Source organism: Primulina huaijiensis, chromosome 16 (assembly GCF_012295235.1).
Source record: "Primulina huaijiensis isolate GDHJ02 chromosome 16, ASM1229523v2, whole genome shotgun sequence".
Taxonomy (NCBI): domain Eukaryota; kingdom Viridiplantae; phylum Streptophyta; class Magnoliopsida; order Lamiales; family Gesneriaceae; genus Primulina; species Primulina huaijiensis.
In genome coordinates, this window is record NC_133321.1 from 291,699 (window position 1) to 306,860 (window position 15,162).

At 36.0% G+C, this 15,162-nt stretch overlaps 2 protein-coding genes across 3 annotated transcripts in view; one reads left to right on the forward strand and one right to left on the reverse strand.

Annotated features, from left to right (window-relative positions):
* Nucleotides 1–15,162, reverse strand: part of LOC140962059 (uncharacterized) — a 101,546-nt gene that overhangs the window by 64,486 nt on the left and 21,898 nt on the right. The window lies entirely within an intron of this gene.
* Nucleotides 301–11,237, forward strand: LOC140961408 (protein ALWAYS EARLY 3-like). 2 transcript variants are annotated; one of them, XM_073419910.1, is made up of 21 exons: nt 301–450; nt 1,362–1,469; nt 2,240–2,338; nt 2,588–2,650; nt 3,386–3,463; nt 3,938–4,124; nt 4,481–4,746; nt 4,818–5,181; nt 5,420–5,497; nt 6,257–6,546; nt 6,628–6,684; nt 6,914–7,222; nt 7,305–7,483; nt 7,601–7,883; nt 8,251–8,478; nt 9,012–9,173; nt 9,422–9,565; nt 9,668–9,865; nt 10,372–10,476; nt 10,562–10,657; nt 10,755–11,237. In XM_073419910.1, exons 2-21 carry the CDS (start codon nt 1,365–1,367, stop codon nt 10,929–10,931), a joined length of 3,468 nt encoding a protein of 1,155 aa, XP_073276011.1. In that variant the 5' UTR covers nt 301–450; nt 1,362–1,364; the 3' UTR covers nt 10,932–11,237. The 2 variants fall into 2 exon arrangements, with proteins under 2 accessions (XP_073276011.1, XP_073276012.1); XM_073419911.1 differs by having other exon boundaries at nt 6,275–6,546.

Here is a 15,162-nt window from a genome sequence, read left to right on the forward strand (position 1 = left end):
TGTTTAGAAAATGAATGGAGTGAAAAAAAAGCGAAATTGGCAAAGAAAAAAGCAGTACGAAACTAGAATAGAGTGTAAGGGGAAGGAGTTGCAATCGTTTGCGCTTACGCAACATGGACAATGGTCCGTGCTTACAAAGCACAGATTGCAGTATTTTTGAAAATATTTTTTTAAAAAAATTATTTTTGAATAAATTTTAAAATTTAAATTATTTTTTAAAAAAACCCGATTTTTGTGACCTTGTTCGGCCGCTTTATAAAAAAATAAAAATATTTAAAATATTAATTTAATTTAATTAAATTAAAGAAACCCAACAAATGAGTTTCGCGGTTGTTACCCCCAAAAATTAAAATTACATTCCTTCTTCTGTTTATCTGTAATCGTCTCCGGCTTCATCAAATCTGTGCTGAAGAAGTCTTTCCAGTTTTTTCAATTGAATTCGCATGAAAGGTAAATGTTAAAAAGAGGTATTGTTGATTTTAGTTTTGTTTTTAAGCTTGTGGATTCGAGTTTTTACGAAGTTGTGATTATTAAAGGTTTCCTTCGATCGAAGGCTTTTGGTTCAGTGATTCTGATATTTTTGTATTTTTTTTCCGTTTTCAAATTCAAATTGCTTCACGTCTGAGTGAATTTGGTCAGTTCTGTGTGATTTCTTTTTTCCCACTTCTGCGTGTGTATGAAATGTCCTGTAAATTTTGGAGCGCTTAGCTTCCAAGTATGATTGATTTTGAGATGTTTTTAGCGGCGGGTTTTTGGATTAACGTGTGCTCCTGTGGATTGCATCCGCACGAACAATTATTGGCGTTGGTTGTAATTGGATCCAACTTCTATTTTTTCATATTTTCAGTATTTAAATGTGTGGCGGTATTAGCTCAAAGCCATTTTCTTATCCTTCTTTGGGCTAGTTATTGGTGTGTCTTTCTTCTCTTGTCTTGTGTTTCTGTGTGTATGCGTGTAAATTAAATTTTTTTTGCTGGGGCCATTTTTATATGTTTTTTCTATTGGAATTATGTCAGATAGTTCTTTATTTGCTTAATATACATTTTTTTTAATCATGTTTCAGATTTATTCGAGAGTGGGAAATGAGTTGTGTTATATTTTTTTGGGTTTTGGTTATGCTATCAAGTGGGTGGAAGAAATGTTTTGTTTCTAATGGTTGCACCTTTATACATGTTCATTATGGGTAATACTTAAATGGTGTGGGCTTAAAGTTCTTTTATGGTGTAAAAAGAGGATCTATGCTTCTCTTAGATTTTTTGTAGTTGTGTCAAATGAATATGTTTTCCCGCAGTCCATGATTATTTGTATTTTATATCCATTTTTCTAGTTTACTCACTCACTTGTCTATGTATTTTTAGCAGATAATGGGTCCACCAAGAAAATCAAGAAGCGTGAATAAAAATTATTCTTATATTAATGAAATATCACCAAACAAAGATGGAGATAGTGCTAGAAGAAGCAATGATCGGGTGAGATTAGAGTGTGGTTTATATGTTTTCTGTTGAATTGTTGGAGTTCAAATTTCTTTCCAATGCCAACAATTTTCCTGTGTTTCTATTGTGTGGTAGCTCCGACCTAGGCTAGAAATCTATGCGTTAAAACCTAACGTTATTGGCCAATGCTTCTGCCTGGTTAATAAAATGCTGGTGCTGACATCTCTATTTTAATGTATAAAGTTTCATGTTTTGCTGACCTGATAGGGATCCGTGGACTAATTGTCCTCCTTTTACTGCTATCCATGCCAGGTAGACTTGCCTTTTAGAGTAAAATATGAAATTCTAAATTAAGCAACCTTAAACCTTTTTAATGGTGATTGAGATTTGTCTTGTGAATGGGCTAGTCAGAAGAACTGCCACTGGTAGAGTTTATTTGTTCAATGATGTATTCATTTGTGCCTCATAGAACACTGCAATAATATTCTCCGTGGAGCTTGTAAAACTGAGAAGTGAAAAGGATGGTTGTTGAAATGTAAAATTTTTATTGACGATTGAGACTTTGAGTTGAGATCTCAAGGATAATGGCAGCATTATTTCTTACGACAAGTTCCCACATTATTCCTTGCTATAACCTTTTGTTGTCGCATCTGATTTTTTCCCCTGTAGGCTGTAATTGCTCTTGAGTTAATTATAGTGCAGCATTTAGATATCTAAACTGTGTTTTTTCTCTTCTATTGATAAAATTCGTGGTTCTGCTTAAATGTATAAAGCATCAGATCCTTCCCCTTTTGTATCATCTGCAGAAAAGGAAACTGTCTGGCATGCTTGGGTCTCAATGGAGCCAGGAAGAACTCATCCGCTTTTATGAAGCTTATCGCAAGTATGGAAAAGATTGGAAAAAGGTAGGTTGCTCGTATACTTTTGCATTATTAGCATTAATTTGTTACCTTAGAATGCCTTTCTTAAAAAATGAGATCACAGTTATTAATAATTAATAAGTTCCATGATCGATTTTTGAGTTACTACAAAATCACTAGGAAATTTGTGCTGGGATGATCCTTCTTGTGAATTAATTAGTGCATGGCATACTGTTTTGGCCACTAATCTGTTCATTGCTGACAGCTTGTTTTTTCTGTTTTGTGTGTTTATAGGTGTCCGCTGCTGTGCGAAACAGATCTTTTGAAATGGTGGAGGCTCTTTATACTATGAATAGGGTAAATTTTTTTATCACACCATAATTTTCCTAGTAAAAATTGGGGCAGTTTTGCCATCTCACTACTGTCTTTAAATATCCTGCTTCCAGCCTGTTGCCACCTCTCAATGTTCTCATTGCCTCACTATTTAATCTATAAAAAACTCTTGCTCTACCCTTCCTATTTAAATAACATTTTGGGGCTCGAAAGTACATAATGAAACCAACTATTAGAAAAAAACCGTGAATTTTCTGAACAACTTTAGCCTTTAAAATGCATGTTGTAGCTAAAAGAACTTGAAGGTTTTTATGTCATAATATTTCTTATTGTACATGCTCACAAACTGAAGCAGTGCCATCTATCTGACATAATTTAAATTGTGATGGTTTGTAGAGCAGTGAATGGGAAGACAGGATGATATGTCGTACGATAGTAGTCAGCGAAAAAAACTGATGGGGTGAAGTAGATTTTTTTTGTTATTTTCTTCTGTGATTAGGCAGAGCATCACATATTTATGGAGATTAACATTGCTGGCATGATAGCTACTGGTCCTTGCATGTTCTTTTAAGTAGGGGTTCATAGTTCAAATGTATTTGGTTTCAAGTTCACATCATATGAGGATTAAACAAATTCTTGCAATAAGGTTTAAATTGTTGAATTTTTCTTTTTGTAAAAAGCACAAGTGGGAGACACATAGCCATTCTTCACTTCTTCTTTTGAAATGGTTGTTACTTATTGTTGGCTCTCTAATTTCAGGCTTATTTGTCGCTTCCTGAGGGAACTGCTTCTAAAGCTGGGCTTATTGCTATGATGACTGATCACTACAGCAATTTGGTGAGACTTTTATTTCAATAAGCAAAATTATGATATGCAGCCAAAATCTCTGCTTTCAAATTCGTGATGTGAAGTGTTGTAGGTTTCACAGGAGCAAAAATGATGGAATATTATGCAGAAATAATTCATTTGTCTTTTTGTGGGAATACTTTTCTATTCTTCTCCTTAAAGTGGAAGTGATGCTTTACACGAACCCACATAATTTTGATGAGAGTATGATGACTGATGGTGAAATTTGTCATATATGCATCCTCGTGTTGTATGACATCAAACTTTTATTAGATTGAATACTTTTAGTTGATCTTTATCAGTGTATTCTGCTCATAATCAACGAATTATGTGGGTGGAGAATTTGTGTTACCTGAGTTATCATCAAGTTAATTCAATTGCCGTCTAGATATGCCAAGTATCATTTGTAACTGGCATCTAGTAATGGCTTGTGCATACTAGGTCTTGTTAACTTTTGTTTGACAGGCTGGAAGTGACAGTGAACAAGAAAGCAATGATGGAGCAGGATCATCTCGAAAGACTCAGAAGCGTGCTTGTGGAAAAGTCCAGCCAACTACGTCTAAAGTAACTGATGAGAAATTTGTTTCTCATTCTCAGACTGTTGCATCAAGTTACGGTTGCCTGTCATCGTTGAAGAAAAAACGAACTGGAGGTATGGATAATGATATGAGAAAAGAGTTAGCAATGTTTTTATCTTCTTTAGTTAACCACAAAGGCATGATACAGTTGCATGCTAGTGTGGACGACTGATTTGTACCTAGCTTTATAGGCATAAGAATTCCTGCAAATTTTTAAAATTTCATTTCTGAATGTTCTGCTGGCCCATTTTATTACATTTGGAATGGAGCTTAATTTTTCATTCTTTCCGCAATTGCCTCCCCCCCTCCCTTTTAAAATCTAATCGAGAAGAGCTCACATATTTGATATTTCCCTTCTTTTTGTGGTCTTTTGAAGCTATAACAGTAAGAACATGGTATTCTAATGATGTAACTATTGCTTTTGTTTCAGGAACTCGACCTCGTCCTGTTGGAAAAAGGACACCTAGGTTCCCTGTTTCATTTTCAGGTGAAAATAACTCTTTGGAAAAGTACTTTTCTCCAACAAGGCAAGGCTTGAAAATCAAAGCTAATGCTGATGATGATGAAGTTGCTCATGAAATAGCCGTAGCTCTGGCAGAGGCATCACAGAGAGGTGGTTCTCCCCAGGTTTCTCGAACACCAAGTAGAAGAACTGAGAGTGTTATGTCGTCACCTATTAGGAGTGCTCAGAGACAGGTAATAATTTGACCTTATGCATGGAAGGAATAATTCTTTCGTCCATTTTAAATACCTACTTTTGGTTACAGCATTCTGTAGCAGAAATACCTGATGAAAAGATTTGGGGTGAGGATATGGATGAAGAAGATTTAGAAGGAAGCACAGAAGGTGACACTGGAGAGCTGTTTAAGCATAAAGCTTCTACGATGAAAACTGGAAGTATTAATACCGCAAGACAGAAGGGGAGAAAGCTTGTAGGCAAGAAGTTTGATGTTGATGACACTAATGAGAATGACTTGGAGAACATCAAGGAAGAATGCAGTGGAACAGAGGAAGGCTTAAGATTAGGTGAAATGAAAGGAAAGTTTGATGTAGAGGTCACTGACGCCAAGATCTTAAGGTCCTCGCTGCCGAGTCAGAGGAAAAAGAGCAAAAAGGTTCTTTTCAAAAGAGGTACTTAACTTTTTATGAACATGTTGATATGCTATAAATATATCTAATGTGTCTATGTCATATGAATAAGGAATTTGCGCGCTTAGATGCTTCAAAGACATCAAGATTCTAGATGAGACTTGCCTTTATGATGTAGTTCTATTGTTTTGTTTATGTTGATTTCCTCTTAACTTTTAATCTTTTTATTTTGTACCAGCCCTTGAGGTTTACAAACCTAAGATATATCTAACCTGTGCAGAAGACGAAGGTGCTGCCTTTGATGCCCTGAAAGCCCTGGCTGATTTGTCGCTGATGATGCCAACAGAAAACGAAGATGGTGAGGAAGCTATGATCATTTTCCTGTTAAAAATAATAATTAGGGGAATGGAATTGGTGCTGTAACAACTCAGTCCAGTCGGTTGCTTCTTCCAGTGGGTTGCTTCAACTTGTGTTGTTCTTCAAGTCATAAATAAAGAGTTCTTACTTTGTGGTTTATCCATTATTGATATTTTTTAACCCATATATCCGTTATTCTTTTCTCTAGAGGAGCAGGTGACTCAAGAGTGTCGTTGAGTACATTATTTTTTAAGAAGAATATGCTTTTGTACGGTGCCCAGTGGGTTTTTCATATTTTATTTATTCATCCACCTGATAAACTTGTTATAAAGTAGTGAAAACTATCTATTGGTTTCAAGCGATGAGGGGTTTGATTCTTGTTAAGCAAGGCTCAGGTCCGACTCTTTGAATGAAAAATATAGGTTCTGGTAAAGTATTTCTTGTAATGGGCCAATTCTACTCGGCTCTGGATTAGTCTGGGCCTGACATGACTTAAAGAAATATGAGGTCCTGGACAAAATAATGAAAAAGAGGTGGAACTTGTTTTTTCATATGGTGTGTTACTTTGTCCTACTTTTAAGCTAAGTTTAATAATGTGTGGAATTTTCTGATTCTTTTTTGGGAAAAATGTACAGAATCAAGATGTTTCCATATGATTTAGTATTCAGTTTATGAGTTATATCTCTTAGTAAAAGCATTATATGAATTCTTAGTCATCTACACTGTCATACTGAATTGCCTCTTTACCTGCCATAATTAGTTCAAAATTTTCCATCAGAGTCGATCGTGCGGTTTAAAGATGAAGATGGTGACCATGTTGATGAATCTGGTTCGTTGGAAGCTCTGCCGGCAAACCAACAAAAAGAAAAACGTAAATCCTCTGGTGTTAGGATGAAAGTGTATAAACCAAATCTTGGAGTTGCGTCTAGCAAAACAACAAAACCTGGAAAAGTCTCTGTTTATAATGAGAGTTCTGTTCCTGAAGAACTCGATATTAGTCGGCTTGTCACAAAAAGTGTCAGAAAAAAACAAAGGGTGCAGATATCTAAGGTTAGATAGACGCAATTTCACCATTCTTAACAGCTGTAATTGTGATTCTGGTACAGTTGATTTACACGAGTTCATTTTCAGATTGAAAAAACTGATGCTAACTCTGATGTGCGTCTGAGTGAATCGTCAGGAATCGAGGTACTTGTTTTTTGCTATATGATTCCATTCTTCATGTAATTGTACTTAACATTCTTCTTCTTTTAAGTAGCGTAGGGGTTTTAATTTCCTTTTATTGATTTGCTTAGTTGTTTTTGGTGTTCTGTACTTCTGTATGCTGCCCCAACTTGTAACATTTGTTTGAACTGTTCCTTATGGGTTGTTGGCTTAATGCTTTATTTATCTCAAACTGCATCTTCTCTTTGTTTAGGCTCAAGATGCGGGGAAGAAGTCGACGAGCAAGAGTAAGAAAACTTCCCAAAGTGGTTCACCAAATTTGATGAAAATATCTGAAAATTCTTCCGGTGCTGTTCTACGAAAAGAAGGGAGTGATTCAGCTCAATCGGCCATACATGATCCTCTTGCTAATCAGGTTAACTTGACCACAAAAGTTAGGAGCAGGCGTAAGATGAACCTCGAAAGACCACAGGCGCAAAAAGATTTGAAATTTTATGATAAAATTCAAAATGACCAAAGTTACCTGCATCTTGCTTCACTTCATGACAAAACAAATCTCAAGGTTTGGTATTTTCCAGTATATAACAGCTGGAAAGTAGATAGCTAGATTATACTTTACTCATGCATTTTCTGATGTAATACAGGGAAAACTATCTAATTGCTTGGTGAACTCACGTCTTAGGAGATGGTGTACATATGAATGGCTTTACAGTGCTATTGATTCTCCTTGGTTTGCGAAAAGGGAGTTTGTTGAATATTTGTATCATGTTGGATTAGGTCATGTTCCAAGATTGACTCGTGCAGAGTGGGGCGTCATTAGAAGGTAATGTTTTGGTCATTGGTTGTGGAAACTTATCTTTTCGATTATCTGGAATTTGGACCTTTAAAGATAGCGAGCATGTTTACATTGGATAACCATATGACTGCTTTGTTCATGCAGTTCTCTCGGTAAACCACGGCGATTTTCAGAGCAGTTCCTGAAGGAAGAGAAAGAGAAGCTTAATCAGTATCGCAATTCTGTAAGAAAACACTACACTGAACTTCGTGAAGGTGTTAGGGAAGGACTGCCGACAGATCTTGCAAGGCCTTTGTCAGTTGGGCAACGTGTTATAGCTATCCATCCAAAAACAAGGGAGATTCATGACGGAAGTGTGCTAACTGTTGATCACTCTAAATGTCGGGTTCAATTTGACCGTCATGAGCTGGGGGTTGAATTTCTCACGGTAACCTGCTTTTCTCGCATGGCACTGATTTCATTTTATGTCAAACCCCGAAGTTGCAATGTCACCAAGAAGTATAAATTCATGTCAATTTATTAGAGAGATCTTGAAATGATGATGTTGGCCTTGAGCAGAGATTATCATGACATCTTTGTGTGTTAAATAATTATAGCTAATGAAATTCATGTTATGTGTTATACTTATACTTTCTCTTGTTGGCAAATGATAAATGGTCACTTTGGCATGCTGCTCATGGGAAATTGATATGCATATGAAAATGTTTAAATTTTAAAAACAAGCAGAATTCCAAAAGGTGTTATCTTCAAATCCTTATATCCTTTATCTTATGTCCAACTTTTTGTTTTGGCAGGATATTGACTGCATGCCTTTGTATCCTTTTGAGAATATGCCTATGCTTGGGGGACATACAGTTGCTGCTGATAAGTTTCTTGAAAATTTCAATGAATTACAAATAAATGGGCGATTGAAAGAATACATGAAGCTTTCTTCTGGTGACACTCTCGAAAGCAGCGACGGTCTTGTTCTCTCTCAGTTGTCTCCATTTGCTAATCTTTCCGGTTCGCTGAAGCCGACTAAGGCATGAATTTCTCTCTAACTATTCATTAAAATTAGTTGATCATAAGTTCAATTCAGCAGTAACTTGTCACCTCTCACCTACGTTGTACCTTGATTGATAGAAACCTGGACATTTCTATCTTTCGGGCATTTCCTATAATGGTTGCATATGATGAAAACTAACTTTTAATTAATAAAATCATAGTGGAAAAGATAATGAACTATATGTAATTGGAGTATCCAATGTATGTCTCTCCAAATTATTTATGCTCTGTTGAATTTTAATTTCACATTTTCATCTAATTACTATGAATGAAGATACAAGTTTCTGGAAGAAACACAAATGAAATAGAAGAACTGGTCGTTTCAGTGTGCATGAACAAATTCTGAAGAAATTATCTATGCATTGCTGTTTGGCTCATGTATGAGTTCGAACCTCAATGTGAAATATGTTGTCAGCTATGCATCTTCCAAACCGTGTACTTTTTCAATCTTGCTACAGATAGTGATTTCATTACAAGCCTAAAGGTCTGAAATAAAATTTTTATTTTCCAGTTAGCTTCTGCAAATGCTAATGTGCAATCAAAGGTTGGGCCTGGTGAAACTGCCTCTTACCAACAAACAGCTCAATATCATCCTAGTACAGTTGCTCCGAACCAGGCAAAGGAAGCTGACATTGAAGCTCTTGCTGAACTGACTCGCGCTCTTGATAAGAAGGTCAATATTACCAACTACTAATCTATGATATTGTTATTTTATGCTCATCAACACATTTTCCTTAAATTGTTCAACAGCTTCACATCTTTTTCGTACATCTCATGAAAAATTTACCACCACAGTTTGCCAAGTTATTGGTGTTACTGTTACCTAGTGCTTTATTCTTTGGGCATTGAACTTTAACAGAACTTCAATGGAATCAAATGGGCTTGTGCTTGTTGACTCATCTTTTTTGCCATAACACGTAGGAAGGAATAGTTCTTGAGTTAAGGAACATGAACGATGATGTGTTAAAACATCAAAAAGACGATGATGTCTCTTTGAAAGACTCAGACTCGTTCAGAAAGCAATATGCTGCAGTGCTTGTACAGTTGAATGAAGCCAATGAACAGGTACATTTTCTCCCTTCAGGAAAACGAATGGTTTGCCTTTTGCTTTAATTTGTGAGCTCGGTGCATTCAAACTATTGTTCAACCACAAATTTTATGTGGCAGGTTTCTTCGGCTTTGCATCGCTTGAGACTACGCAACACATATCAAGGAAGCAGTCCGCTTAAATATAAGCCAGTCCCCAGTTTAGGTGATTCTGTTGACCGTTCTGCATGCCAACATCATGGAGCAGGATCGCATGTGAATGAAATCATTGATAGCTCCAAGACAAAAGCCCGTATATTGGTAGATGCAGCTATGCAGGTATGCAAGTGCATACATACTTTGAGTCGTCCCTTTCCCAGTCGAACACTTCTGCATGTATCATTATGCAATTTTTAGAAGCATTTCACCGTGAGACACCACGGGACTCTTGTTTTTGGTGCAGCAACATTTTCACTTTAAATTTGTTGATTACTGATTACGTTTTGAGAGAGTCCAAAGCTAGTTTTTCTTCAGATGGCTCAATTCGTCGTAAGTCTCATTAAATTGTCAGAAGTAGGAGTATTTACATGGTTAGTGTTGAATCATATTTGTCTGCTTGGAATTGGGAGATTAATCTTTCATTGAAAGATATCGTAATAATAGACTAGTGCTTCATCTAGATGAACAGGATAGTAATTTTGTGACCATTTATTTATTATATACTTATCTTTTTCCGGTTATGAGCTTAACAATGACGGTGATGAATAGGGATTTATTTTTCTATATCATATTAGTAACATTCATTTTCTACTGGTGTTGTTTTAATGTCTGCGCGTAAACTTTAGGCACTATCATCCCTGAAGGTCAAAGAAGACTCCGTCGAGAAAATAGAGGAAGCTATAGATTATGTAAACGACCATCTTCCATCTGATGAATCTGGCATGCCCTCGGTAAGGTCCTCCATATTACATATTTGTTCTGTTTCTCCATTTTGTGGAGGATCAATTGAATTCTTGAATGTCATACTTGGTGCAGACACCTGATTCAAAAGTGGCTAATTCCTCCAACATTGAGACACAAATTCCTTCGGAGTTGATCACTCGATGCATAGCTACTTTACTTATGATACAGGTGAAACACATAAGCGACCCATTTTTCATCGGATGAAATGGCTCTCTCTCTTTATACATGCTGACAGATAGCTATTGTTTATTTATTATTATTGCAGAAGTGTACGGAAAGACAATCCCCTCCAGAAGATGTTGCGAAAATACTAGATTCTGCTGTCACGAGCTTACGGCCCTGCAGTTCGCAAAATCTCCCAATCTATGATGAAATACAGAAGTGCATGGGTATCATCAAGAACCAAATATTGGCACTAATGCCGACTGTGACACAATCCTAGTGATGTCAAATTGGTGTCATTTGTGGTAATCTGCCTTGTAGATAAATTAAATCGATCTCATTTTTGTTCTGAATTGTATGTAGTGCTCGCTGGGTGATCACATGTTTTTAGAACGACATTATATTGTCACTTTGTATGAACATGAACTTTTTATGGTACGACTAGATGATTTTCTGATTCTTGTAAAATAGTCTCGCATGTACTATTTACTAGCAGAAATATACTGATTAATCTTCCATTTATGTAGATAATTTGTACATGTATAACACAGGGCATTTGGTGGAGGAAACGGATTCCTTGATACGATTTGAAAGTAAGAATTTAAAATAATTGTAGTATCAAGGATTTAAATAACTCGTGTTGATGTAAAAATGCATCTTAATATTGAAAATGAGAATTTGAGAACCGCTCAATCAATTTGTACCGAGATTTTGGAAGGAAAAATCCATTCGCCGCAGCCTCTTAGTTCCTAAATCGATGCTTAATTAAGAATATGATACGTGATCTGTTCAATTATGTTATAAAATAAATATAAATTTGAACTCGTAAAATTTTGATATGTTGCTACTGAATAGTCCTCTGAATATATCTTTTGAATTCTAACATCCAAAAACGAACTTGGTAAAACCAGAGAAGAAAAGTGGCAGTGATGAGAAATTGCAAAGGACATCATAATTTCACCTTCTTTTTAGGTTGTCGAAATTTCCACTTTGACCTCTTATATATCTTCCCCTATTTTTCAAAATGTAATTTGCGTTTTACCTCGCCGGGTGCAGGGGTTCGTTCTTGTTATTCCGCTGCCTCAAATCCCCTAATCCGAAAATATTTCATGTACTTTTTGTTTCACGGTTTAGAATGTTAAACAAATCAAGCCAACAAATTTGAATTTAAGGCACATCTTTTTTTACAAATAATTAACACATGTTTTGTGTTAGTAAAAATAGTGATTTGATTATATAAGCAATGATGTTTTATTTTATTTTTTCTCTGAACTTCACCTGTAAATACCCGTCCATTCTTCATTTCAAAATCACACCAAAACACAAAATCCTCTCATCTACAATAATAAGTATAGAAGTGAGATGAATGATTTAATGTGAGATTTCATAAGGAGTGTTTATCCTTGGAAGGAATCGGATTAGTGGAGAGAAAGTGAGTGTTCAAATTAGAATGTTCTGAGTGAAATACTTTGTACTCTCAATTCTCTTGTCTTTGTTGTTATTAATAAAGAAGTGATCTCCTTGAGAGGTTTAGAGTGGACGTAGTCCAATATTGGGGTGAACCACTATAAATATTGGTTTCCATCTTATTTATTGTTGATATTACTTATGATGTTCCGATGCGATGTTACTTCCTTTATTTCTTTGATATCCCAACAACTGGTATCAAAACGATGTTATCAAATACTATAGGAAGTCCTCGTATGCTCTTTGGTTACAGCTTAGTCTGAACTTCCAAATCAGAAAAGGCTTTCTAGACAGTATTAGGGATGTGGTTCATTTTTGTTCACGCTTTGATGATTAATTCATTGGTAGCAGTCACAAAAGATGGAGGTACACACAAGTAAATGATTAGCCTTAATGGCTCTATTTATCAACTTTGGAAAAGTAAGATGAAAGATTTTCTCTACGTCACAAAGATCCACCTACCGGTATTCAGTGAGTCTAAACCAGATGATAAATCAAATGCCGAATGGAACTTCGAGCACGAGCAAATCTGTGGGTACATCTGACAATTTGTCGATGACAACGTGTATAATCACATCTATAACGAGACACATGCTCGTACGCTTTGGACGAAGTTGGAGACACTATGTGCCTCCAAAAATGGCAACAACAAATTGTTCTATATTTGAGCAAGTTTGTCCAAGTTCGATACAAAGAAGGAACTCTGGTCGCAGATCATCTGAATGATATTCAAGGATGGAGCAGTTATCAAGAATGAGCATAAAACTTGATGACGATGTGATAGCTATGATTATGCTTGTAATGTCTACTATTCAAAATACTACTATAATTTTTTTTTTGTAAGCTCATTTTCGAAAATTATATCTTTATGTATGTATGCAATAGTATCTGAAAATTTCACTGAAGGAACGAGTGTGTGCTAGTGCCTTCGAAGGCATTTCGAACACGATATTCTCCAATGAGCTGCAATAGCTTGTGTTCTAAGAATATTAACACCGATGAATTAAATCGAGTTTGGTTTAAAACCAAGCGGAAGAAACTCAAAGTAATCCTTCGTGAAGAATACTGTTATTAGAAAACATTTTAACTTATGTAAATTGAATAACCGAAGAAAGACATATTAGTTTTTGCATTCTTCAGTTCATTTATGGTGACAACTGAACTGACGAATGCGCTAACTGATTGAAAAAATTTTAAAACAGCAGTTAATCAGTTAAGTACACATTATATGTTTATGGATGTTCAGAGACTTCAACTGCTCCTGCGTCACCCCTTCTACCACCACAGGTAGGTTCCACTAGAAGACTTTGATTTATACAACACTTTGTATAAACCCACTCAACTAGGACTTACACGACGACCTAAACTCAACTCCTAGCTACGACTGAAGGCAGCACCTTCCAGCCAACACTTCTTTAACGTCTATGTGTCAAAGACTACATACACAAGTTTTACGTGTTTGTGCAAGAGGGTAATTGAGAGTGAGTGTGTGTGTGAGAACTGAACAATAATGTTCTCACACACAGAGGAAAAATGGCTTCTAAACTAAGCTGATACAACAATGAAAAATTCCCTCTGGGCTTTAAGTGCTTCTGAAAGCTGATATGCAACTGAGCGTGCCCTTTTGCTGTTTTCTCTTCTCAACTCTTTTCACTCTCGTATATGTCTCTTATTTGAGTCTTCACTGATCTTCTCTTTAAATAGACAGGAAAAGTTCGTACAGTGAGACTCAATTATTGTATCTGTTGCATTTGAATCGGCTCCTTGGACTTTGTGCTTCAACTTTTGACTGCCCTTCTGGAGCGTTTTGTCTTTAATGCTCTGATGCAACGTCCATTATTGTCCTTTGACTGGACAATGGCTTTTTACCTTCTCGCACAGCTGGAATCCATTTACTGTAAGCTTGTCTTGATCTGCAACTGAAAGATTCTGACTGATGCTTTGAACTGGTCAGCTGAACTGATCTTCAATTGGGCTAGTGAAATCAGTTGACTCGTCAGTTGAACTGATTTTACTCCTTCAGTTGAACTGGTTAGTTGGGTTCTTCGTCAGTTGGACACATCATAGGCTGGCCAGGCTTTTGAGATCTTCCTGCTGAATCACCTATCAGTGTGGACAATCAACTGAACTGCTTGTTTGAAGAACCAGTTAGACTGATTTAGTCTCGGCAATCAGTTGGTTCAATTAGTTGGCATCTCCGATGGATTCTGTTGGTTTCGTAAACTGATTAATTCAGTTTTAGCTGTCTGCGCACTAAGGTAGATTATTAGAAACAAAATAATAAGTTTTGTTAGCATCAAAATCAAGATTGCGAACTTGAAAAGTTCCAACATTCACATTTTAAAATAAATGTACTAAACTAACCGATAAAAAATACTACCGTTTAAAAAAAATATCCAATTCTTCAACCCTCGGCATACGTTTTTTTTTAAAAAAAAACAAATATGAAACGTGTAAAAATCCTGTCAAACATCAACATAATAGAAAGACATAGTATGAAAATATCCAAAATCACTCCATCTCATAAACATGATGTGTGGAAAATATGGTTCTCTGGTTCACTGCGCACAACCAACTCTGCCTACTCAGTCTTCGGCACCTCCAATCTCCTGATCAATAGGCTCACCTGCATCATTCACACATAGTGAGTCTATAGACTCAACACACCTGTAACGTTATAACGAATACATATACATAACATGCAACATTGAAAAGTACTGTAATAAAAATACATTTCATGATCTTAAAAGCGTAAACGTAATAAAGCATACTTGTCAAAACATGTCTCGACATATCATCATATACATATTTGTTTTTTCTTTAATTGAATTCAGTTCATTAGTTGTGACTTTCATATCAGCTTTTTCATATCAACTCTATTCGATGGATCCATCTACGTATAACCGTGGTACCCGACGGCAGGGACATCACCGACAGTATTACCCATCTACTGAGCATTGGCCTTACATGTCATCAAGAGTGGCATCTTGAAAGAAGAGATTAGGTGGAGATCTCAAAGAGACTTTACTTCACATTCAAATGTT